Genomic DNA, 23,473 nt, shown 5'->3' with positions numbered 1-23,473 from the left:
GTCCCTCTCCACCCCCTCCCCCACTCTCTCTAATAAATAAATTCTTAAAAAAAAAAAAAAAAGGCAAGGGGTTGTTTCAGTTTTCCTAGAGTGGGGAGTGCTTCAAGGAAACAGTGGGAAAGATTAGAAAATAGGGCAGAACAGATGGTGGTGGGCTGTCATTGCCGAATGGCGGGATTGAGACTTCAGAGTTCTAAGGATTCAGAGATCCTCCTCCCAGATTCCTCTTCTCCAAACACTAAAGGCTCTGGCAACCTCTGCTACCCCATTCAGCCCATCTTCCAACAGGACTACCACCTCTCTAGGTGGTTCCTATGTGTTGGTCCAGCCTTCCCTGTGAGTCAGGAGCCCCCACCTGAGAGACCTGGGTCCTCTCTGCTCTGGCACAGCCCCGACCACACAGTTGGTACACCGTACCTAACGGACAACAATGTGGATTGTTAAGATTTTGAACTATTTTATTCGAAGAGATTTTCTTCTGTGGTTCTAGTTATAAACACAGAACAAATGCTATTTGAGTGAGTGCATCATAGGCATCATTGTATTTGAATGAATCATATCAGAACGTTTACATTTTAAGCCACACTTGAAGACACAATACAACCCTTTTAACAAAGTGTCAGTCATAACAAAACATAACTGTTCATTCTACAGATTATCAATTTTCCTAAAATGACCACTAGATACGAAAACATTGTAGAGACATCTACAGAACCCCTATCAGGATTTTTCTTAGAAAAATGACACAATAATGCAAATTACATTTTCCTTTTCTTTACTAGTAATAAACTATGACATCCATTTGAGAAAGCACCAGCCAACTCTACCAAAGTCATCCAGCGGCCTTTTGCTCCTCAAAATTAACCCTCTTACATTTAATGTGTCCTGTAGGAATGGATAAAACTGGTTATGTCAAGTGCAGAGGTTAGCATTATGTCAATCGGTGTGTAATTTATACCATGTTCCTAAATTAACACATGAAAATGAAAAACAGCAAACATTCTTACATAAGGACAGAAAACCACCCTTTGATAGTGATCACACAGGCAACGTCAACTGACTTTCCGTCAGGACTAGTGTCTTAATGACCATTAGTAATGCTTTCTATGGAAGTGTTTTAAAGGCATAAGTACAAACACACACGTGAACAGCTCGCCTCTCTCCCAATACTCACTTCCCTGACTTTGCTCCCCCTCTTCATGGGATCAGGCTGCTGAGCCCTTAGCCAAACTGGCGGTGGTGCCTAATAATTATCTTCAACAGATCACATATCATTTTTTTTTTTTTTTGAAAGATGAAGTACAGAGAAGACTATGAAAAGTAGTGAGAAAAGAAGCATACCACTAAAACAGAAACATAGGTTGTGATGTTCAAATTTAGAGAAAAGCTGGTTCATTAGAACTGTCAGTGGATCATGAAGCAGTGGACAGATTGGGTCAGGACTGAGAGGCGGCCAGGCCAGAGAGCCGCAGTATGCCTGACAAAGTTGGCCATCTTTGAAGACATGGGTTACAATGATTATGACAAACATTTTCACAAGGCTATAATCTCTTCCAGATCAGGGGACACGGCTCATTTACATCTATACCCCTAGTTCTTAATATTATCCTGCGCACAACAGACTTTCAGTAAGTATTTCTGGGAACCAGGGAACGGAGCTGAATCAGCTCAGTGCTTTCAAAGCCATTCTGGGTGGTATCTACTCACCTAATTCATTCACTCCTCTGTCTAAGGCAGGATGGGAAATAGACTTCATTCATCTCACTCTGATGGATGGGCAATGGATGCCTGGCAGCACTGATGACATGGACTGTGAGACCAATTCCTGGCACAGAGGAAAGGAGTGCTACTCATTCATGATGCCACCATCAGAGAATGGTGGCACAGATGTTATATATTCCCCATCCCTGGTCTAAGAAAAAGGCATCCGACAACTCACCCATACTCCCTTTCTGTCACTATGCTGCCTCACGAGTGCTCTGCATTAAGCCACTGCTCATTAGATGCTGGTTGATCAAGGCCAAGGCCTTTCCACTCCATTTACCTGTGTGGCCAAACAGGTAGGGTCATGACTTTACCTGGAAATCTGAAAACATGGCATCCACAATGCTCATTAAGAAATTCTTTAGTGAAAGAAAACAAGCATTTACTTCTAATTCCCTTTGGAGAAAAAGAGATTCGTCCATCTCAGTACAACTTTAATTGACATCTAAGGCATTAGGAATTACTTGGGATTTTGGTTCAAAAAAACATGGCCAAGTTCAATTCTCTTTGGTATTCATGCTTAATCTTAATCTATTTGTTTCTTAATAGAATCCATAACCTTCTCAGTACTTCATTGTTATGACTTAACCCACACTGTTGAAATAATCAACTCCTACAATTTCATCAGAAAAACTGGCAAGGATGCTAAGGGGAGAGGCCTCTGAAACCAAGGATGTTAAGAAGAAAGCCAGAAAGAATGACAGGGAGAACCAACCCCCTCTACCAATCCACACTCAGGACTCACTCTGCCACTCAGACCATTCTTGGTAAAACAGGTTGCGTCTGGCAGAGTGGCTCCCGCTAGCAGGGATCCTCCCCCTAGCCCCCCTCTCCACAGTGGAAGGCGGGTACCCCTCAGAAGCATGTCAGAAAAGAAGGATGAAGCATTTAGAGAAAGGAAGAAAACAGAGGGATATTATCAAAGAGTACTATATTGTACACCTGAAACTAATATAACACTGTATGTTAACTATACTGGAATTAAAATAAACAATTAAAAAAAAAAAGCTAAGTCCTGGGGGATGACAGGGATTTTCAAAACAACATTCCCTCATCATAGGTAGAGTCTTCACTACAACATTGGCACCAACGTGAGAACAGAGCTAAATTAAAATTATCCTCAAAATGCCAACATAGCTGATGTGCACAGCAGGAAGGATGATGACCAAATCCACAGATCTGTTCCTATTGCACATTCTGCCTTGCCCAAGTACTGCTAGCAGACCAGAGAAGCAAAAACTTTGTTAGAAGTCTGTGTATCTTAGAGCTATAATATACCAGGACACACGTGCACGCACACACACAAATATGCACATATACACACACATCAAACCTGGTTTGTAAAAAAAGCTTTGTGGATCAGAGTGAGCCTTCACTTGGTCCAAGGATCTAATTGTTGGCATAAGGAAAACAGACCCAAAGAATGTAATCAGGAAGAGAACTGGTTGGCAGCAATAATATTACATTTTATATGATGTGTTTATTTACAGGCTAAGGTCTAATTGTCCAGAACTAATTCAACTGGCTAGAATCTTCTGAATATACAAAGTTAAGCTTTAAAAAAGTTAAGATCTGTAGCAACAAAAGTTAACACTATTTAAAATAAATTAGATTTTAAATATACGCAATGAAATTATAGGTCACTGGAAATTCAATTCCATAATGAATATAAATTAATATAAATCTATTATTAAAGTACCATCCCCAATAAGATTTCAGTTCAGAGTTTAAGGGGAAAAAAAGGCTAAGTATTTGAGAATAAATGGGTATGGCTTAGAAACCCTTAAGTAGTGTAGCTAGAGTACTGATATGATTATTTGGTGACAAGAACCAAGAGCTGTCTCCAGGTCCACAATAAAGGCTTGCCTCAATTTAATTAATAGAAGTATTCCTGAAAAGTTGTGCAAATAGAACTTTTACAACCACACCCTGATTTTTACTCTACTCGCAGGCCATGGTCATCAAGAAACCCTGTAGTGACTCTTGTGAGAACCTGGGGAACTCTGCCGAAGCGTTCAACCCTCTGCACCACGTCTGTGCGGCGAATGCCTGCAGGAGGCACTGGGTAATGTCTGTGGGACACACGGACTTGCCACGGTCGTTTTTGGTTTTCTGCGGGACGTTCTTAAAGTGAGGCACACTGTAACTGGAATGTTAGAGCAGAAGGATGGACTCCAGCTCCCAGCTTCACTGATTCCATTACAAAAGATCAGAGAAGTTCAAAAAGAAAAACATTTCCGTAAGTATACGTTTTTAAAGGGATGGACCTATGATCGGCAGAAGCCTTCTATTCTTGCTAACAGACTACTGACAACTGCTGGAGCTGGGTTCCATCTGATTCAACGACCAAGGCAAGCAGAGCACCTTACCGAATTTCAGAGATACCACCACAGGCCATTCCTCTTCTACAAGAGCTTCTTCCCTCTCCAGCACCAAAGCTCCACAGCTATCCTCACCCTACCTCATAAAAGCAAAGCATGAATTAAAAGGCTACAATTAAACTAGAAAGATGCCTGATCTAAACATGATAAAGTTATCTTTTTTACCTTAAAAACAGAACTAAGTCAAATACATTCACTAAAAGTAATTCTTAAAGGCAGTTTTTTGTTTTTTGTTTTTTTCTTATTTGGTCTTCCCCTTCCATTAAATTTAAGACTTGATTTCAGAAAAATATATATATATCCATCCTTCTAAACAATATATCCTCTCTTTTAAACAATACAGAATGCCTAGCCATGCAACTTATCTGACCACATATATTTGCAATCTGCCACCTAACTGAAATGAGGTTACATCTGTCTATCTAGTCAGTCCACAGAATTGCAAAAAAGTTTGGAAAAATAGCTGAGAACATTTTTAAGAAAGGTTTTGGGAGGACTGGATGTTTGCAAGGACTCACTGTAGGGCTCCATCATTGTAAGTTTCCTGGAAAGTAGTGTGCAAATAAAATATAAAACCTTCTTTTTAAACCACTGGAAGTATATGTGTGTATGAATGGGGGAGAAAAGGGTGAATGACAGTGTCACTATAAATGTATCAAGTAAATGAATAACAACAACAACAAAAATCTCTCACTTAAGGTATTAATGATATTTCAAGTGACCTAAATAAAACTATTTTAAAATGATCTTTACCATTCACGTCAATTATTGACTTTGGCCCTTTACTAAAGCAGGCACAACGAATCTTCTTTTTGACGATCAGTTTCAGTCACTGGCCCAAGGGTACCATATTTGGATGAAAATACGATCATGGATTTGCTCCCACCATTTAAAAATCAATAATTAAAAAAATAATGAAGTTGGTCTCTTTTCTCCACAAGTTTTCAAGTAATTAGTTTGAGAAGCTTATTTACAGCTATTGTACATGTGCCCTACTTTAACCCACGTTTTCGCTTTAGAAATCGGCCTCCCTGGAAATGGGACACTACATTTTTTTTTTCTCTTTCTGTCTTGAACCAGGTTTCCTTTAAATCCCAAGGCAGTTCAGTCATGTTTCTGCTTTACTGGGCAGGTAAAGAGAGGAAACCAGCAAGTTGTGTCCAAAGGCCGGGAAACGCCTGAAAGCTTCCCAACTATCTGAAAAGATGTTGTACTTGAGGAAAACTCGATGCTCCAGGCTGGTGGACAGGGTCACGTCTCTGCTCATGATGTAGATGCCATCGTTGTGAAGCGCGCATGTCAAGTTAAGACCCGATTTGGACGTGTTCTCCTTGAGGTAGAGCCACTGCCGCGTGACCGTGTTATAGGACTGCACGGTGAGCATGTCCTCGCTCTGGCTGCTCCTCCGGTTGGGCCCCAGTTCATGCAGACAGCCGCCCACGATGTAAATGGTCTCCTCAACAGACACCATCTGCTGCTTGCGAATGTGGACATCACAGGTTTCAAAGAGGGTCCAGATGTCGGCCGAGGGGCAGTACTGCAAAATGTTCATGTTGCGGTCTGAAAGGAAGAAAGAAGCCAAATGAGGACACAGCCACAAGGAACACCACTGCCTGCCTATGCTGTGATAAACACTGCCCCCAGCTGAATCTTCTGGTCACAGAGAGGCAAAACTATTGCAGAGAAGCAGAGGTCGGGACAACAGTTCTCCAAATGGCTGGGAGGAGATCTGTTCAGAATCATCCCCCTTACCCGCATCAGGCATGTCCCCTCCCTGGGAGGCTCTCGGAATCAAGAGGGCCAGGCCACGGCCAGCTGGGACTGGAGCATCCCTTTCCTCCTCCCTGGTACCCCTAAGCCTTTTAGAACCACCAGTCCAATGGAAAAAGAATCAGAGCCTTGGAACTCTCCTCAATATCTACAGAATTACTGACTTCTTAATACAGATGACAGGCAGAGCTCCAAGGGGATCTACTCTTGACAACCGACTCTACTAAACAAGACAAGTGAGCCAAGCAAGATCTTTAGGGGTTAGTCTGAAGAAAATAACACACAATTGCAAGTCAGGAGAAACCCCAGGAAGTCTCACGTGTGGCCTTCAAGCCATAGAATCACTTGGCAATTCGAAGTCCCAACTGTAACAGCCTGTAACTCACAAAGGCCCTTCCTCTCGCCATGCCTGCTTCCCAAGAGATGACTCGTTCTTGGGTGGATAAAATAGAAAGTAGATCAAAGGCTACTCTAAAATTATCTTGAATTCATAGCTGCTTTAAGGAAAAATATTGCCTACTTTGTTTTTGAAAAACGCTTGTGAAATTTAAAAATATCTAGTTCCATTTTTCCTTTTTTAATTGTTCTTTTTTATCCTCTTCTCCTCTAGGAAAGAATAAGTGGAATATTTTAGCCTCAGCAGAAGAAAAAATGCTCTGAGTTATCAGAAAGAATGAACTTTCTGTTTGTTGTTGTTGTTTAAACAAACAACAAAATCCATCAGTGTAGGAGACAAGTCAGCTTGGGAACAGACGTGGAACCAAAGGGTACCACACTTCCTCCTGACACAGAAGGACCCAGCCCCAGCTAGCAAGGACAAAGGAGCTCCATCGCCACCTCTGGTACCAGGTCGAGTGCCTCGTAAGAGGGCACAGAAAGAACAGGAAGGAGACCGAACCCTGCGCGTGCGCATGTCCCCACGCCTGTAGAAATTTCAGAATGACTACAGCTTTAGAAAACTGTCCTTCTCTTTTCCGCCCACACTAATACCTCCCTGTATTTCTTTTTATTGTCGCTATTGTGATAAAACTCATTCTGGAGACAGTCCAAGGGAGTTTGGCTCCAATCTATCAATAAGTGCTCCTTAGTAAGGCTTCCCAGCTCACAAATAAAGAACTTATTCTAGTGAGGCTTCCCTGTATTTCCCAGTTCCAGGTCTCAAGGTCTTCCCAGGTCTTCTGTAAATGTTTTCTCTCCTCACCCAACAAGGGCTCAGACCATGATGAAGTGGTTTGAGTTGGTGGAATAATCTTTTGCTTTTTCATTGAGAGGTGATTCTGAACCTTAACAAATCACCCTTCTTCCCTTGAGTGGTTACTATTGCTTCCTATTGAATTTCTCTTAATTTCCTCAGTGCCTGCTATGGAATTAATATAATCAAACAGCTATTATAAAAACTGTGTTAACTATTACTTACTAAATTTTAAAATCTAACTTAAGAAGCCAGCAAGCCAAGAACTCAACTTTGAGCCCTGCATTTTGTTTTATGACAATTATGACTCCTTATTTTAAATCCAGGCAACTATTAGGAAGTGCTGGGAAGATCCCACACAGAAGAGGAGGGGCATTTCAGAGTACAAGGAACTGTCCCGCCCTCTCATCTCAGACAACCCATTTTCAACCCTTAGACAAACATCCATCCATCCACATCACCCAACCATCCCATCACAGGTATTTGGCTTGGGGAATCCGGGGCAGGAATCACCGTGGGTGGCCCAAGTGAAGAAGGTACATGAGTAGTGGCTTGAGAAACTAGAAAACACACAAGCAAGGGTTTTCCAGGTCAAATCTAAAGAACATTTGCTCAGCCAGGGTCATGGAAAAACTAGGAAATCTACCAGCACAGTACTCCTTGGGTTACAGTGCTGCCTGTCAGTGCTTCCCAGATCCTGGTCACAAGAGAAGCCGAAGGATATGTGTGCATTATGTCAGTCCACACGGTGCATTCTGTCTTAAAAAATCTAGGAAGGAATCAGAATTCTTAGAAATGTTCAAAAGTAAATAACTGTATTTACTTTCCCAGGAGAAGAGGCACACAGACACACACAGAGGTACATATGCACACACAGGAATTCTCTGGGGGCTATGGTTTCATTAAGCACATGAAGTTGACCATTGTACCCAAACACCAGTGTTGAAGGTAAAAGAAATGACTGCTAGTGGGCGCCTGGGTGGCACAGCGGTTAAGCGTCTGCCTTCGGCTCAGGGCTTGATCCCGGTGTTATGGGATCGAGCCCCACATCAGGCTCTTCCGCTATGAGCCTGCTTCTTCCTCTCCCGCTCCCCCTGCTTGTGTTCCCTCTCTCGCTGGCTGTCTCTATCTCTGTCGAATAAATAAATAAAATCTTAAAAAAAAAAAAAAAAAGAAATGACTGCTAGGTCTCTCTCTTTTTTTTGTTTTTCAATTATTTGTCACCAAAAAAAGCTGGCAATTATCTTATCTTCAGTGAAAAGTCACTAGGGAGGGACACTGGGAATAGCTCCACAGTGACGAAAACTTGAGGGCATTAAAAAAAAAACCTCTCTGCTTCCCATGCACTCCTCTTGGTCACTTCCTCTCTTTAAATGCATAAATACAGCACCTCGAGTGAGTTCAACGGTGGCCCCCAAAAACATATGTCTATCCCTATCCCCTAACCCCAAAACCTTTGAATGTGACCTTATTTGGAAAACGGGGCTTTGCAGATGTCATGAAGTTAAGGATCTCGGCATGAGATCACCCTAGATTACCCAGGTGGGCTCTAAAATGCAACGAGGAATGTGTCTTTATAAGAGACAGAAGCGGGAAAGACACGGATATGCTCAGAGGAGAAGGTGCGTGAAAATGGAGGCAGAGACTGGAGTGACGCAGCCACCAGCCAAGGAGCACCTGGAGCCACCAAAGCTGGAAGAGACGGGGAAGGAATATCCCCTAGCGCCTTCAGAGGGGATGTGACCTCCCACAACTTGATTTCAGACTTCTGGCTTCCAAAAATGTGAGAGAACACATTTCTATTGTCTTAGGCCACCAAGTTGTGGTTGGTTGTTAAGTCAGCCATAGGAAACTAAAGCACCACTCACCACCCCCACCACCCCACCCCCCCCGGAACTGTTTAGAGACACTCTAAGAAGTGTTACTCAGAATCTTTGCACACACACACAGTAGATCAGAGGCTCATAAAACACCTGACATTTAACTTCTTCCTCTAACATAAATCCCCCAAACAAGACACATTCGGCTATGGGGAAGACTTTTTGGCACCCACACGCTATTAGCATGTGGATTTTGCTCTTTACAAAGTTACGTATCAGCATCCTTTCTCCACACTTACTGTATGGAGCTCTGTCCTCCCATGTTGTACCATAAAGGAGAAATAGGTTATTTCACTATGTCGGATATAATGGTAACTCTACTACTTCAATGTGGCTAAAAGTCCTAAGAGTCCAGTTATACCTTTTCTATAAGTTCTGGGCATTTTACAGTCAGATAAAACAAATGAAGAAATAAATTTCTTTGGCCAAGAGGTAACTTGGACACAAGTGAGGGAGAGAGAGAAAAGGAAAGACACACCGCTTCCTGGTAGCCCACCACTGCCTTTTCAAACACAACCAAGCTGTTTTTTATCACTATCATGTGAGATGCTTCCTACCAAGAACAGCAGTATAAAACCTACTGGAGAAACTTATTTCCAAATTATTAATACCAAATACCCACCCAAAAAAGTACAGTTTAATAACTAGCACTACCACCTCCCACCTCTGGTCAGGAGAGAATTCTCTTATATTCATGTGTCTTAAAATCCTCTTATGATATGTGAACAACAGCCTCGAGCTGAGTTTCTGGAAACTGTCTGATATGTTTGTGCTCAAGAAGGAAGAAAGTGAAAACAAAGACCTGCAAGGATGTTCTGGCCCTAAATTCCATAGTGTTAAATGTGTTTGGGAGAAGGATGGCAGCTACCCAGTCAAGTCACAAGACAGCTGGCCACAAGACTGCATTTCCAGAGCAGAAAGAAAATACATACGCTCTTCACAGCATCCTCTACCCCATTCAATTTTCATGCTCACACAAAGGCACCAAAAGTCCCTTCTGTCCAAACCACCGCTGTAATACACAGCTCTCTTCCTTCCAGCTATGTAAATATCCAGTATATAATGTGTGAGCTTACAGTATGTACACCGGAGTGTTTCCTCCGGCGCCCTCCTGCGCTTCCCCAGGCTGCCGAAGCTCGCATACGAGAGGATCACTTACTTGCCCCTTCACTTACCTCTGGTAGTATATCCTCCAATGACATAAATTTTTCCCTTACACTCACACGCAGAGAACTCGGCCAGAGGATTTGGTAAGGGTGCCACAAAATTCCAGGCATCCTGCTCAGGATTGTAACACTCAACATTAGAAACAGCCTGCCCACCAATGGCATAGAGTTTTGAATTAACGGCCACAAGTTTGAAGTTAGACCTGAAAGAGAGATACAAAGGCCCAGAGAGTCAGGTTTTTTTTTTTGTTTGTTTTTTGTTTTTTTACCATTAAGAAGGCAATGGCATGAACTGCTAAAACAGAGTGAGGAATGTGCTGGATATCTAAAGAAAATTAGCTTTCCAAGTTGGGTGCCATTCTGCGGGACAGAGAAATGACCAAATGGCATCTCAAATTTCACTCCTACCCCAGAATTCACAAGAATGATGCATTTTCCAAATTTTAGCAATTGGAGATAAATAATAAATAATAAATAATAAATAAATAATTTAAAATAAAATTTAAAATAAAAAATTTCAGCAATTGGAGATAAATAATAAATAAATAATAAATAAAACCAAGAGTAGTCTTGCTTAGCTTTATGCCAAGAACCAAAGATATTTTGCATATAGTAGGCTTAATATTTCTTTCAGCAGTGGGAGCAAGTGCTAAGGGAGGAATGCATAACCACCTCTCTCCCTTGTCTCTCTACTCAGAATGCTTCCCATTCTTCCTACCTAGTGGGTAGGCTCTATGTTAGGTACACACTAGCACCTCCCACACAGACACGCAAATGCTAAGGGTGGCTGCTAAAGGGTAGTTCAGAGACCCCTTAACCACAAGTGCACCAGACAGATCACTCGTTCCCCCCCCCCCCCCGCCCCACTCCATATGAGGGCATCTTATATATTGTTTCACAACACATAACATAGGGCTTCATAAGTACGGAACTAAACATATTTTGATCCAGCACTCTTAGGGTGTTTCTACGCGTTAACTTAACAAATACTTAAATCAACAAATGCTCACTTATCATAATAGAAAATAATTTTAGGGCGCCTGGGTGGCTCAGTCGGTTGAGCGTCTGCCTTTGAATCAGGCTTGACGGGCTCCCTGCTCGGCGGGGAGTCTGCTTCTCCCCCTCCTTCCTGCTTGTGCTCTCTCTCCCTATCTCTGTCTCTCTCAAATAAATAAAATAAAATAATTTTAGAAAGAGAATACACTGGTTTTAAGGCCCATACTCAACCACACAATTAAACACTGCTCATCAGCTTCAGATGCTAGGTAAAAGTCTCGTAACTTCTGAATTGAAAAGAAAAAACTAATTTGTTTCAACGTAGCGCACAGAAATTAATGGACTCCTTGAAGGCCAGACAGGGTACACATTTGGGCCAGTCTCCCTGATCGGTGCAGCAGTCTCAAGTTGACAGGAATGTGAGCAGAGCACGATGCAACAGAAAGACCTGAAGCGGTTCTCTGACCTGGGCCCAAACTCCCCACTTCGCCATCGCTGGTGTGGGGATAAAACACCTCACAGGATGGTCAAGACAATTACAGCCAACAGTTTATCAGTAAGTACTACACTGAGATAAGATACTATCATTATAATTTCTCAGTTTTCCAGTGTTTGAAATAAAGAAAGTAGACTAGGTAAACTTAGAGGCCACATCTACCACCAATACAACGTCTTCAAAGTACCAATATGGGGGTAGAGGCCACAGATGAAACATGCACGTGAGAGGGTAGATGAGGAAGAAACAGGGAACGAGTCACCCATGTGTGATCTCCTAACAGGTGTCTATCAACATGGATGCACTATGACATAGGACATGCTGGTAATGGTCACCTAGAAAACAGTAAGATGTTTTCAAAGGTGCCTGTAATGTGTACATTTACATGAGTCTCAGTTTTGTTGTGTTTTTCAAATCAGAGAGTGAACAGGGCACTCTTCAACAAGAACCTCATATTGTCCATTAAACCTAGCCAGCCATTCGTATTTCATGCCAACAGACTTCGCTGGGGTGGCAGTTACTGGGGGGTCTCTGCTTCATGGTGCTTACTTTTCCTGCTGCCAATGGTCCTTAGAATCTGAACATGATGCTCTCTCTGTGTGTGCAAATCTGGGGAACCAAAGGAAATAAAGCTTGCAAATAAGCACTAAATTTTACCAGCCCGCAATTTGTTTTTGCTCCCCAAAGGTACACAGATAGTAAATTTTGTAAGATCAAAACAGTTTTTAATATTCATCCAGCATAATCATTTGTCCTAAGTAAACACGTAAGGGCTGAATGAATAGGCAGTTAAAAGTAAACAATTCCATCTCTCCAGACCCAGCATGCTCAAGTTCACTTGAAGAGAAGAAGCTTTTCAATATTGAGTTGAAGATGAAATTGCCACCCCAAAACAGACCACTTAGCGAAGAGGCATACTGCTAAGGATTATGAGCCTAGGCTTATACAGGGAAATCTCAGCTCCACTTTTCAACAGCTGTGTGCCCTTGGACAAGTCACTGATTCACAGTTCATCTAAGCCTCAGTGTCCCCATCTCTGAAGTGGGGAAAACACAATACCACACACAATAAGAGCTGAAAAGAGGAATACTTGCAGAAAGGGGTCACGAGAGGGAATGCTTTTCTACATGTTATAAACCTAAATTTCTTGACTCCGATAGGGTCTGTTTCTCATTTGTTAACTGCAACAGTATCTGGCTATAATGTATTCGGGAATTATATACACAGTGCTCTCTCATCCATAAATTCTCATCATGTAGTACCTCATTTTCTACTTTCTGAAAATAGCTCTTTCACTCTTCACCTCCTGAACAGTGAAAAGTATGAATCCAAGCTATTGATTTTTTTTAAAAAATTATCATCTCTAATGTTTTCTTAATATTGATCCCTGACATACTACCTTCAGGAGGGTAAAAAGAAGAATTTTTAAACCACATAATGATGTGTTGTAGCTACATACTTGACTGACTTACAGTAAAAGAAATAAAAGTGAAAAAATAGATGCTGATTTAATTACTACTTTGCTTCAAGGAAATAAAGAGCTCATTAAATCCTTAAAAACTAAGTGACATGAAACATGCTGAACACTGGTACACAGATTAATAGTAGCTGTATACAACTGTAGGGCAGCAGGTGACACAGAGGTCTGAGTGGCTTCGAGTGCTGGCCCTATCAACTGTGCAAGCTTATTAAACTGAGCCTCAGTTTCCCCTTTGGGCAGATGGAGCCAATAATAATACTTAACCCAAAGAGACGCTGTGAGCATGAAATAGGAAGTGACATCTCAAACAGTGTCTGCAACATGCAGCCCAGAGTAAGAGCTCAAGAAATGGAAACCATGTTACAGCTTGCTACATAGAACAGTTTGTTACCATTAGAGCAAACCTCAGAGAGAAATGGCAAGATCTTTTCTCACATCTTTTCTCAACCACTCAGAAAAGGTTTGTACAATCTGTGGAGCACTCAGGTCCTTGTGTTCCCTCCGTCCCCTTCTGCTGCCTACCTTCTGCCACTTCCCTGTGGATTAACCTTCCCTGGGGACCAGGCAGGGGAGAGAGCAGAGGTTAGGAACAGAAGTGGTCATGGTTGCTACCTATTAGGTGTCTGAGAAACCAGAGCACACAATGCAACTATTGGCCAAAATCATAGTGAGTTGGGGGGACGGATAGATACATGGTTTTCTTTCCTTCACACTGTTCTCCGGCTCCACTGCAACGTTAACCAGAGACGACAAAATCTCTCCAGGGCCCCATGACTTAAGAAATGCCCTAAAATACTAAACTTTGGCTCAGAGAAAAAGGGGACAGCTAAGGCTGACGACTGTAATTCCACCTCTGCCAGACTTGTTCAACTCTTTCCTGGCTTTGCTGTATTCACATACACAACAATTTCAGAGCAAAAGTGCAGGGCAATCAAAGACACTAGAGATGTTAGAAATGGAGAAATTAATGAACCGACTGCTGCAACAATGGCCAGTTTCTGCACGTTTTCACCAATTAAAGTGAGGAAGGAGGGCAAGCAATTTTGTGGGCACACATGCTTCTACATGTGAAGAGTTACGTCCTGACAACTCCTGAGATCAAATCCACACACAGACCACTGGGCACTGTTGCATCCCTGGACTTCAAAGCATCCTCTCAAAGACTGCTATGTACTCATACTGCCATTCTCAAGTGTGCGGGCACAACACTAACATCTCTTTCTTCCTTTTTTTTGGCGGTGGGGCGGGGGGGAGGATAGGGAGAGAGCACTACTGGTCATAGAGCACCATTTTCTCCAGGGTGCAAAGGGCTTTACAGAATCTCTCAACCCTAGCGTTCCTGCCTGTCCCTTATTATTTAAGATTCTGAGGTCACGGGGCGCCTGGGTGGCACAGCAGTTAGGCGTCTGCCTTCGGCTCAGGGCGTGATCCCGGTGTTATGGGATCGAGCCCCACATCAGGCTCCTTCGCTATGAGCCTGCTTCTTCCTCTTCCACTACCCCTGCTTGTGTTCCCTCTCTCACTGGCTGTCTCTATCTCTGTCAAATAAATAAATAAAATCTTTAAAAAAAAAAAAAAGATTCTGAAGTCACCACCCTATTCAGTCGCTGGGGAATGTGGGCTGCTCTGTATTTGACCACTTTGTCAAAGTAACACAGTACAGGTACATCACAAAGGCAGTGGCTCAAGGTAGATGTGAAATGCTGTGTAAACAGAGGCCAAAATCTGCTTTTCCTCAAGGTTCTAAGTTTCCTCTGGTGTTTCTAGAAACTGTGCTAGACACATTTTCCAGGAACGATCCCATTCTAGGTTTCATTTTTACTTGTTTCATCATCTAAACTCAATTATAAACTCCTTGAGGACAGGAACAATGTCATCTTTGTTGTTCACCCAACAGTGACTAGAAAGATGCTAGACATAGAGGCTGTGGTGAAGTTGAAACACACGTAATGAGATTTTAAAAGCCAGCACAGCATCACCAAGCACCGGCGCTCCACTTCTCCGAAGAAAATAATTTTTAAGAAAATTTAAAAATCCACATGAAGATGGTCATTGCCAGTCTATAAGCCAAACTGTAAATACTTTAAATGGTTATATCTATTCAATGGGTATTTACATTTTGGTTACTCTACTTATTACACACCTTAGCAATTTACTTAACTTTCTATGCCTCAGTGTCTGAATCTGTAAAATGGGAACCTCCCTGATATAGTCTTAGCGAAGACTAAGTGAGATAATACATGCAAAGCAGTTAAGAACAGTCCCTAGTACAGAGTAAATGTTCAATTAAATGTTACTTATTATTATTTTTCAGCTATTCTAAATAACTATAATGACTATTATAAGATAAAAATATTCACAATAAAGTTACATTAAAAAAAATAAAATCATATTCACTTGTATTACAATAATATACGATATATTCCATAATTCAGAACAACGATGCATTTTAAACATCTATTATCTACTGGACACCATGTTAGCAGTAGGAGTATAGAGAAGCACTGAGCCGGACCTGATTGGAAGGGAGAGAAACAAACATAAGCAGAAAATGTCAACTCAAGGTGGAGAGTGTGCCAGAGAAGCACCGAATTTGAATAGTTAGCCCAACTGAGAGTTTAAGAAAGGACTCCCGGTTGACGTGACATCAGATCTGAGTCAAAGTATGAAAGAGATAAAGAAAGTTACAAATTCCAATATCATATCCAATTTTAAAATTTGGTGGGGGAAAAAAATACCTGTGAGAAAAAAACAATAACTCAGGTGTGCTTGGCTGTCTCAGTCAGTGGAGTATGTGACTCTTGATCTCAGGGTTGTGAGTTCAAGCCCCACCCTGGGCCTAGAACCTACTTAAAAATAAATAAACAAACAAAAGTTTAAAAGAAAAAAAAAACAATAACTAGAAAATACCTGAGAATCACTGCAATAAAAAAATATACAAACTATACAAAGATAATAAAATAAACCTTTCCTGAAGGACCAAAAGACCTAAATACACGGGAAAACAAACCATTTTTCCAACTGCAAAGTATTATGAAACTATAAATCTTCCTCCAACTTAATTGATAAATATAATTTAATGCCAATCAAAATTCCAACAAGACTTGACAACTGACTCTAAAGTTTATCTGAAGGAGGAAATGTACAAAGAATAGCTAAGAGAATCAAAATAAAACAGAAAAAATGGGTCTTGATCCACGAGACAATAAAATAGGTTTACCAAGCTACAATAATTTAAAAGGGTGCTATTGGTAAAGGAATGGCCAATCTATAAATATGGAAACAGGAAAATTAGCGTCTGATAACTGCTTGTGCAAATCACAGTGAGGATTGAGGCCACCAGGACACTTAGAAGACATGCTATAACCTTACATTATACCTTATATAAAAATATATCCCAAACACATTCAGATAAAAATGTAAAAAGGCAAAACCATGAAAATAATATAGATTATAAGACAGATGAATATTTGTATATTCTTAACTTGTAGAAGCCTTTCCTGTGCAAGATTAAAAGCTAACAGGATATACATGACAAAAATTTTAAATTTCTTCACACAAGAATACACGATAAACCTGACGTCCAAAACTGGAGGCTCACAATGCCGGTGTTGTCCTACAATTTGTTCAGTCTGCAAGGTTTTGTTATTGTTGATGTTGGTTTTTTCAATGCAGTAAGTTGCCAGCATTTAAAAATCAGGATATCTTGGGGCGCCTGGGTGGCACAGCGGTTAAAGCGTCTGCCTTCGGCTCAGGGCGTGATCCCGGCGTTATGGGATCGAGCCCCACATCAGGCTCCTCCACTATGAGCCTGCTTCTTCCTCTCCCACTCCCCCTGCTTGTTCCCTCTCTCGCTGGCTGTCTCTATCTCTGTCAAATAAATAAAAATAAAATCTTTAAAAAAAAAAAAATCAGGATATCTGGCTGTCTGGCAACGCCATTCCTCATTTCTAGGTGGCACCAACAAGCTGTGGCTGAGAGGAGGGGCCCTCTTGGGTGGGGTGGTAGCTCCCTGGTTCATCATCACTCCAACCCACCCCTCTACTCAGTGACTTCACCTGCCTGGTCACTTTGGGGATTTCATTTTTGAGGTCTTATGATAACATGAAGGCAGGGAGAAAACAGTGCAACATTACCTAAGAGGCAAGAGATTAATTCTACATACGTAAATAGAATTTCTAAAATGAATCTGAAAAAAAAAAAACAATTTTCTTTTTCAATGGTAAAGGCCACTTATAAAATACATACAAAAAAGAGGAAAAATTTCTCTTCCAAGCAGAAACATTCACACCAGTGTTTACCCACTGGATTGGTAAAAATAAAAAATGATGATAATACCTTGTCTTGGCAAGGGTATAGGAACTGGCAAGCTCAGACACTGCTGATAGGAGAGGTAATTCGAACAATGTTCTGATGCACAATTTGGGAGGAGCTACCAAAATTGAAAACATATATACACTTTGGCCCACCTACCCAGGGATTCCAGGAATTTGCCACATAGGACTACTGATATATGCCTGGTAAGATAGGCACATACATGCCAAGATGTTCAATATAGCATTTTTTTTTAAATTTTATTTATTTGAGAGAGAAGGAGAGAGTGAGCAAGTGAGAGAGAAGGAGCAGGAGGAAGGGGAGGGAGAAGGTGACTCCCTGCTGAGCAAGGAGCCCAATGTGGGGCTCGATCCCAGGACTCTGGGATCATGAGCTGAGCCGAAGGCAGATGCTTAACCAACTGAGCCACCCAGGCGCGCCCATTATAGTATTGTTTATAATGGCAAATAGATGCAATTTAAATGCTCAGGAATAAGGAAATGACTGATTACATTATGGTACAGCCATAGGCTGGAATACTACATAGCTCTTAATGAGAGTGAGATGGCTCTACATTTGTTGATATAGAAAAAACTCTCCAAGTAGAAATATCAATGGCCATAATCAGCACAGCCTAATCAACTCTAAGGTAAAAATATATATAAGATGCATACATACCCCTACATGTACATGCATACATACATTTTCCCCTGCAAACAATTATTAACAGACTCATGTTTATATAAATGTACATTTATAACATATATTTACAAATGTATAATATATAAATATGTCAGTAGACACACATTTTTTACTCTGTGGTTTTTCATGCCATTTGCAATTTTTCTAAGCATGTACTCATGCATTACTCAAATACCTTTTTTTCCCCCCAGAGGACAGAAAGGATATTCCTATAAAGAAAAAGAAAAAAGAAAAAAAGACTACCAAGAATTTGTCAAGAAAGGAAACAGAGCACCTGGGTGGCTCAGTTGGTTAAACATCTGACTCTTGATTTAGGCTCAGGTCATGACGTCAGCATCATGAGATCGAGCCCTGTGCCACGATCTGTGCTGGACAGGGAGCCTGCTTAAGATTCTCTCTCCCTTTGCCCCTCCCCCCTTCTCTAAAAAAGGGCAGGGGGGGAGAAAGAAAAAAAAATAATTCTGTGAGGTGTTGTGTTAGAGTTGGGGCTGGAGTTGGGGGGACCTCCAACTGGGGCTACTGAGCACCAGTTGATACAGCTGGAGAAACGTGTGTAGAGGTGACAGACAACCTGCGGGCCCTTGCATCCAGAATCTGGGGGCCATCCATCACCACTGAATGTCCGTTTGTTACTTCAATTAAAGCTGTTAGAATTTGCTTAAAAATCTTAAATACGGTATCATCTCAGTGGTATAAATAATACACCACAAAGGGCTTGGAAGAAAACATGCCAACCCGCACAAGGTATTGCCTCTGTAAGGGAGGGAGTAGGAGTGATAGTCTCTCTGTTTCTTGATTCTTTTCCATTTTTCCACTTTTCTAGAATAATTATGTGTTATTTTTATCATCAGAAAAAAAAAAGAGCACTTTCCAAAAATGAATTTTATGTTATAGTAGAAATAAAGCCACTGTTCCTCCCTGGCCTGGGGTACCCTTAAGTCGAGTAAGTACGTGTAATGGTCTTCCCATTCCTGTTATGACTTTCTTTGCCTGGTGGTGAGCCCCCCAATTACTTGCTCCACACTCCAGGGTAGGGCCCATGTGGGGGGTGAGATGGATACAAGTCGACCAGAAGAAAGGGTATTCCTGTCCTTTCCTGGGTCACACTGATTCTTCTCCCCACTTGTGTGTGAATGGCTCTGGACCATCTTGAGTCCTACCACCTTTCTTTCCTACCACCTTTCCCTGTATTTGCTCTGCTCCTTTTTTTTTTTTCTCTTCCTATTCGTTTCCTAGCTCCATTCCCTACTCTCCCTCCCCTCCTTCTCCTGCCTTCAAGTCACCCAAGGGCATGTTGGGAGGGATGTGAGGATGGGAAGGGAGAAGGTTGGGTGGACTGAAACGTTCTAATTCTGTAGGTGACCACTGCCAGGCTCAAATTTTGGATCAATGATGAAACTGGGAAGGAAAGGAGATGCAAACGAGAAGATATAAAATAAGAAAGACAATCCAATGTACAATTCTAATGGGGCACCCCAGTGTGGAAAGCTTCAAAGTCAATAACAACAACAAAATCTTCCCAAGACAGCATTACAGGTCACTGCCCAGTGTGTCACTGAAATCAGGAATAGAGCCTAAAAAATAAAAAAGATAAAAATGAAAGCAAACTTTAAAAAGTTTTCTTTTAAAGTATCCTTCTAGGAAACCACAGACAACCCCCCCCCCTCGGGAAAATGGCAATTTGCCTCAAAGCGCAAGACCCGCAAGGAAACTACTCAGCTAGCTGACCTCGCGCGGGCCACTTCTTCCTCTCAAGTTCTCAGTTCTTTGGGAACTTTGCCAGAGTCAAGGCCAGCGCCACTCCTGAAGAGGTCATTCCCACCTCAGCACAACCTCCTGTGACTGCCCCGGCAACGTCAGGGGAATGAACTAATGAGCGAGTGAATGAATGGGAAGGGGAAAGAAGCAGCACTGCTGGGTGCTTACCTCTTCTGGTTCATGGAGGCCACCTGGAGCCACTCGTTGGTGCTGGGGTTGTAGGAGTGCGCAGCCGAGATCTCCTGGCTAGTGATCCTATACCCGCCCACTATGAAGAGGTAGTTGTCCAGGATGGCGGACCCGTAACCCCTGACGTTCACCAGGTCGGGAGGAAGGTTGTTGGCCAGCGGGAACCAACGCTCAGTCATCTCCTCATACCTGAGCATGGACGGGGGCTCCCCTTGGTAGGGGTGAGGGGCCAGGGGTCCCCCCAAGAAATCCCCCAGGGCTACGAGGACAGGAGTCCCGGTCATCCGGGCCTCTCTCAGCCTCTGCTTCAGGCTGACATCCCCGGGGGCCTGAGGAGGAGCCCCCAGGAGGTGGAACTGGGGCTTGCACAGCACCTCGTGGAAGTGGACGACCATGAAGCGCAGGCAGGCCTCCTGCAGGTCGGGCAACCCGTACACCTGCGCCAGGCGGTACAGCTCCAGGCAGTTGGTGAGCCGCACCTGGGACAGCAGCAGCTGCAGCAGAGACGTGACCTGAAGGAAGGAGGCCGCTTCCACCAGCTCCGCCAGCAGGCTCACCTCGTCCATCTCCTCTTCCTCCTCCACCCCACCGCCCTTGTCCGCCCGCGGGCCCAGGAGCCAGCCTTCGCGGGCCCCGCCGGCGTTGATGAAGTCCAGCACTAGGCGCAGGCCCGGGGCGCTGAGGCCGCGCAGCTGCTGCACCTCGGGGCCGCCGGCCTCCTGGCTCAGGGCCTCGCGCATGCCGGAGCGGTAGAGGGCGCGGAAGTAGTCGCTCTGCTCGATAAGCTTCCTCTTGCTCACCGGGTAGCAGCGGTCCTCCAGGCGGATCTGCACCATCTCCTCGGCCGACATGGCTGGGGGGCCGGGGGCCGCGGGGGCGCCCGCCAGCTCTGCGCGCTCGCCTCCCCGCCCCCACGCGCTCGCCGGGTTCCGGGTTGGGCGCGCCGAGGGATGGCGCCGCGGAGGAGGAGGGAGGCGACGGGCCGCCGCCCGCTCCCGCGTTCGCCCAACCTATCTGGGTCGCAGTGGCGCCCCCGAGGCAGCCCCTCCTCCTGGTCCGGGGGCGGCGGCTCAGCCTTGCTCCCCCAAAAGCGGCGGCCCTGCCCGTCTGCTCTCCCTCAGCGCCAAAAAAGGCCCGGCTGGCGCGCGTCGGGCGTCGGGAGGCGGCCGCCGTCCTCGCTCAGGTTCTCTGGGCCGCGTCAGCCGCCGAGGGGATCCCAGCCCCCAGCCTGCAGCCTCCTCCCACGCCTCGCTTCTCACTTCCGCCCGCAGGACCCCTGCCGCCCGCCAGACCTGCGAGTGGATCCGGCTTTCGGGGAGGGCTGGAGGGCTGTGGGCCCGGGTGCCCGGGCTGCGGCCGCGTCCCCGCAGCCTCTCCCGCACGCCAGGCGCCGCGGCTCTGCGGCCTGCGGGGTCCGCAGCGATGCGCCGGCGGGGCGGGGGGGGGACCGGAGGCGAGGGGAAGCCAGAGTCCGCTCTTTCTTCCACGCTGCTTTACCAGCGGGAAGAGACAAAAAAGAAGAAACAGGCGTGGGGCGGGGGGGGGGGGGGGGGGAATCGGAATGAGGGGAGTCTGGGGTCCGGCGAGTCAAAATGACATCACATCTTAGATCGCCCATCTAACCCAATCCGGCGTAGTGTCCCCGGGGGGCTGAGGCACAAGGGCCGTCTCTGCACACGCAGGTGACACCTAGAGCTGATTCTTCGCCATGGTCATTGTGTAGGAGCCATCTTGCAGAAAGAAGGTCCAGGCAGACGGCAGCAGGTTCTGCAGGGCTCACTGGGTTGCACGGTACAGCAGACGAAAAGGGTCGGGAAGCAGAGGAGCTTGTATTTGCTGCTGGGGCCCGTTAATCCTTTTTATGCTATTAAAAGAAAGACAGTAGTGCAACTCAGTTTAAGTTAGGACACGTGACTTCTTTTTAAATCTCTTCTAACAGCCATTGCTTTTCCTATTTCAATTTGGTTGGGCTAGCCATGACAGAACGTGATCCTTTGGGCAGAAGGTCTGGAAGCGTTTGGTCATACTGGCCTATGGAGGTAGATTTTCTTGCCACCCTATGTTCCCCTGCCCATCCCCCCCCCCCCCCCCCCCCCCGGCCATCTGAGGACTACTTAAGGAGGGATCACTTCTTCCCGGTCTTCTCTCACTGAACGTTGCAAAGAAGTGCATAGAAAACTCACCCCCAATAATGAGGGCCTCGTGTCGCTCATGAGATATGAATTAATCTTAGAAGGGGGTGAGGGCGATACTGTTAGGTTAGCTTTGGGTAGATGGAGAGATAAGGATTGGGAGAGAGCAGGCACCTTATCCTACAAAAAACCATTGAAAATTTTCCCGGACCAAGATTCTTTTATAATAGTCCTCAACTTGGGGAGAAGATGTATTTGGGCTTTGTTTGTATTATTACAAGCTTCAGCCGTCTTCTTGAATGACAAGTTGTTAAATGCCACCTTCATATTTACATTTCCGCCTTTTGAAACAAGATACCTCCTACAACGCTAATTAACATTTTACCTTAGGAAGGGGAAAGAGTTAAAAACCAGAGAAGAAAGTCGTTATTGGTAAAGCATGAAATCCTTTCGGCACCATTTTGGTTAATTTGTGCTTCTCACCATGTAACTTAGCTGCCTCATAGTGAGGTGTTGTCCTCCATCATTTTCTTTATAAAACACCATGAATAGGGAACTAAAATTTTAAAAATATAGAAAAAAATTCTAGCAGATTCTGGCCTCCCTAAAAAAAGTGACGGAGACAAGGATGGATCTATTTTTTTTTTTTTAATTCTGTGAACAACTTTTAGCTTTTTGCCTTGTTTCACTTGGCCTTTAAATCATTACTGATAAAACTCCATTCTCAACCAATTTCTCATACTTCTGTTCTCAATAAGGGTGCAGTCAAGACATTCTAAGGTTCTTAGTGGGGAGTGACCATGCATGTAGCAACCTCTTTGGGAAGGTAAAGTGCCACCTCCAGTATTAGGCCTTCAGCTGGGGAATTTTGCTGGGGTGCACATCCTCCATCAAAGAGGCTTGGACTTGGGACGGAGACAATGCCAGATTCAGTGGTCAGCCAAGAAGAACAGGCTCTTAGTCTCTTCTCTGTCCTTTTAGAATCTTTCACCAATGGATGCTTTTGTTTCCAAACGTCAGAGATATGCCTCAGACTGGTATTTTCTTGCCTTCCAAACAGACCCAAAAAACCACACTCAAAGAGTGATGCACATCAGAAAGGTAATTCACGCCCAGTGATATTATCAGAGTAAGATTAGCTTGGGCAGAGAATCTGGGGTGTTAGTCTGACAATACTGGGCACTGAACCTGTAAGCTTTTTGGCCCTGATATGATAATAATGTCATTTAGGATTGGAAGTATCTTAAAAGATC

The 23,473-nt window shown here is 43.9% G+C and overlaps 1 protein-coding gene across 7 annotated transcripts; it reads right to left on the bottom strand.

The window, feature by feature from the left end:
* Nucleotides 1–433: 433 nt before the first annotated feature.
* KLHL42 (kelch like family member 42) lies at nucleotides 434–21,475 on the bottom strand. Of its 7 annotated transcripts, none has more exons than XR_006409933.3 (4): nucleotides 20,068–21,475; nucleotides 10,163–10,356; nucleotides 1,940–5,705; nucleotides 434–1,825 (listed from the first exon to the last, which is right to left on the bottom strand). XR_006409933.3 is itself a non-coding variant. In XM_044385583.3 (3 exons), exons 1-3 carry the CDS (start codon nucleotides 20,937–20,939, stop codon nucleotides 5,254–5,256), a joined length of 1,518 nt encoding a protein of 505 aa, XP_044241518.1. In that variant the 5' UTR covers nucleotides 20,940–21,475; the 3' UTR covers nucleotides 434–5,253. The 7 variants fall into 7 exon arrangements, 1 of the variants encoding a protein (XP_044241518.1); XR_006409934.3 differs by having other exon boundaries at nucleotides 434–2,086; nucleotides 4,134–5,705; XR_006409935.3 differs by having other exon boundaries at nucleotides 434–2,044; nucleotides 4,134–5,705.
* Nucleotides 21,476–23,473: the final 1,998 nt, after the last annotated feature.

The sequence above is a fragment of the Ursus arctos genome, unplaced genomic scaffold (genome assembly GCF_023065955.2).
Source record: "Ursus arctos isolate Adak ecotype North America unplaced genomic scaffold, UrsArc2.0 scaffold_26, whole genome shotgun sequence".
Taxonomy (NCBI): domain Eukaryota; kingdom Metazoa; phylum Chordata; class Mammalia; order Carnivora; family Ursidae; genus Ursus; species Ursus arctos.
This window is presented reverse-complemented; position numbering and strand designations above follow the sequence as displayed.

Excerpts from the sequence above, each read along its gene's own strand:
- KLHL42 (XM_044385583.3), bottom strand. The coding sequence starts at position 20,939 with ATGTCGGCCGAGGAGATGGTGCAGATCCGCCTGGAGGACCGCTGCTAC. Across the intron at positions 10,357-20,067 it reads GCCTCCATGAACCAGAAGAG|GTCTAACTTCAAACTTGTGG; the intron begins GTAAGCACCCAG and ends TCTCTCTTTCAG. Across the intron at positions 5,706-10,162 it reads TGGAGGATATACTACCAGAG|ACCGCAACATGAACATTTTG; the intron begins GTAAGTGAAGGG and ends TCTTCCTTTCAG.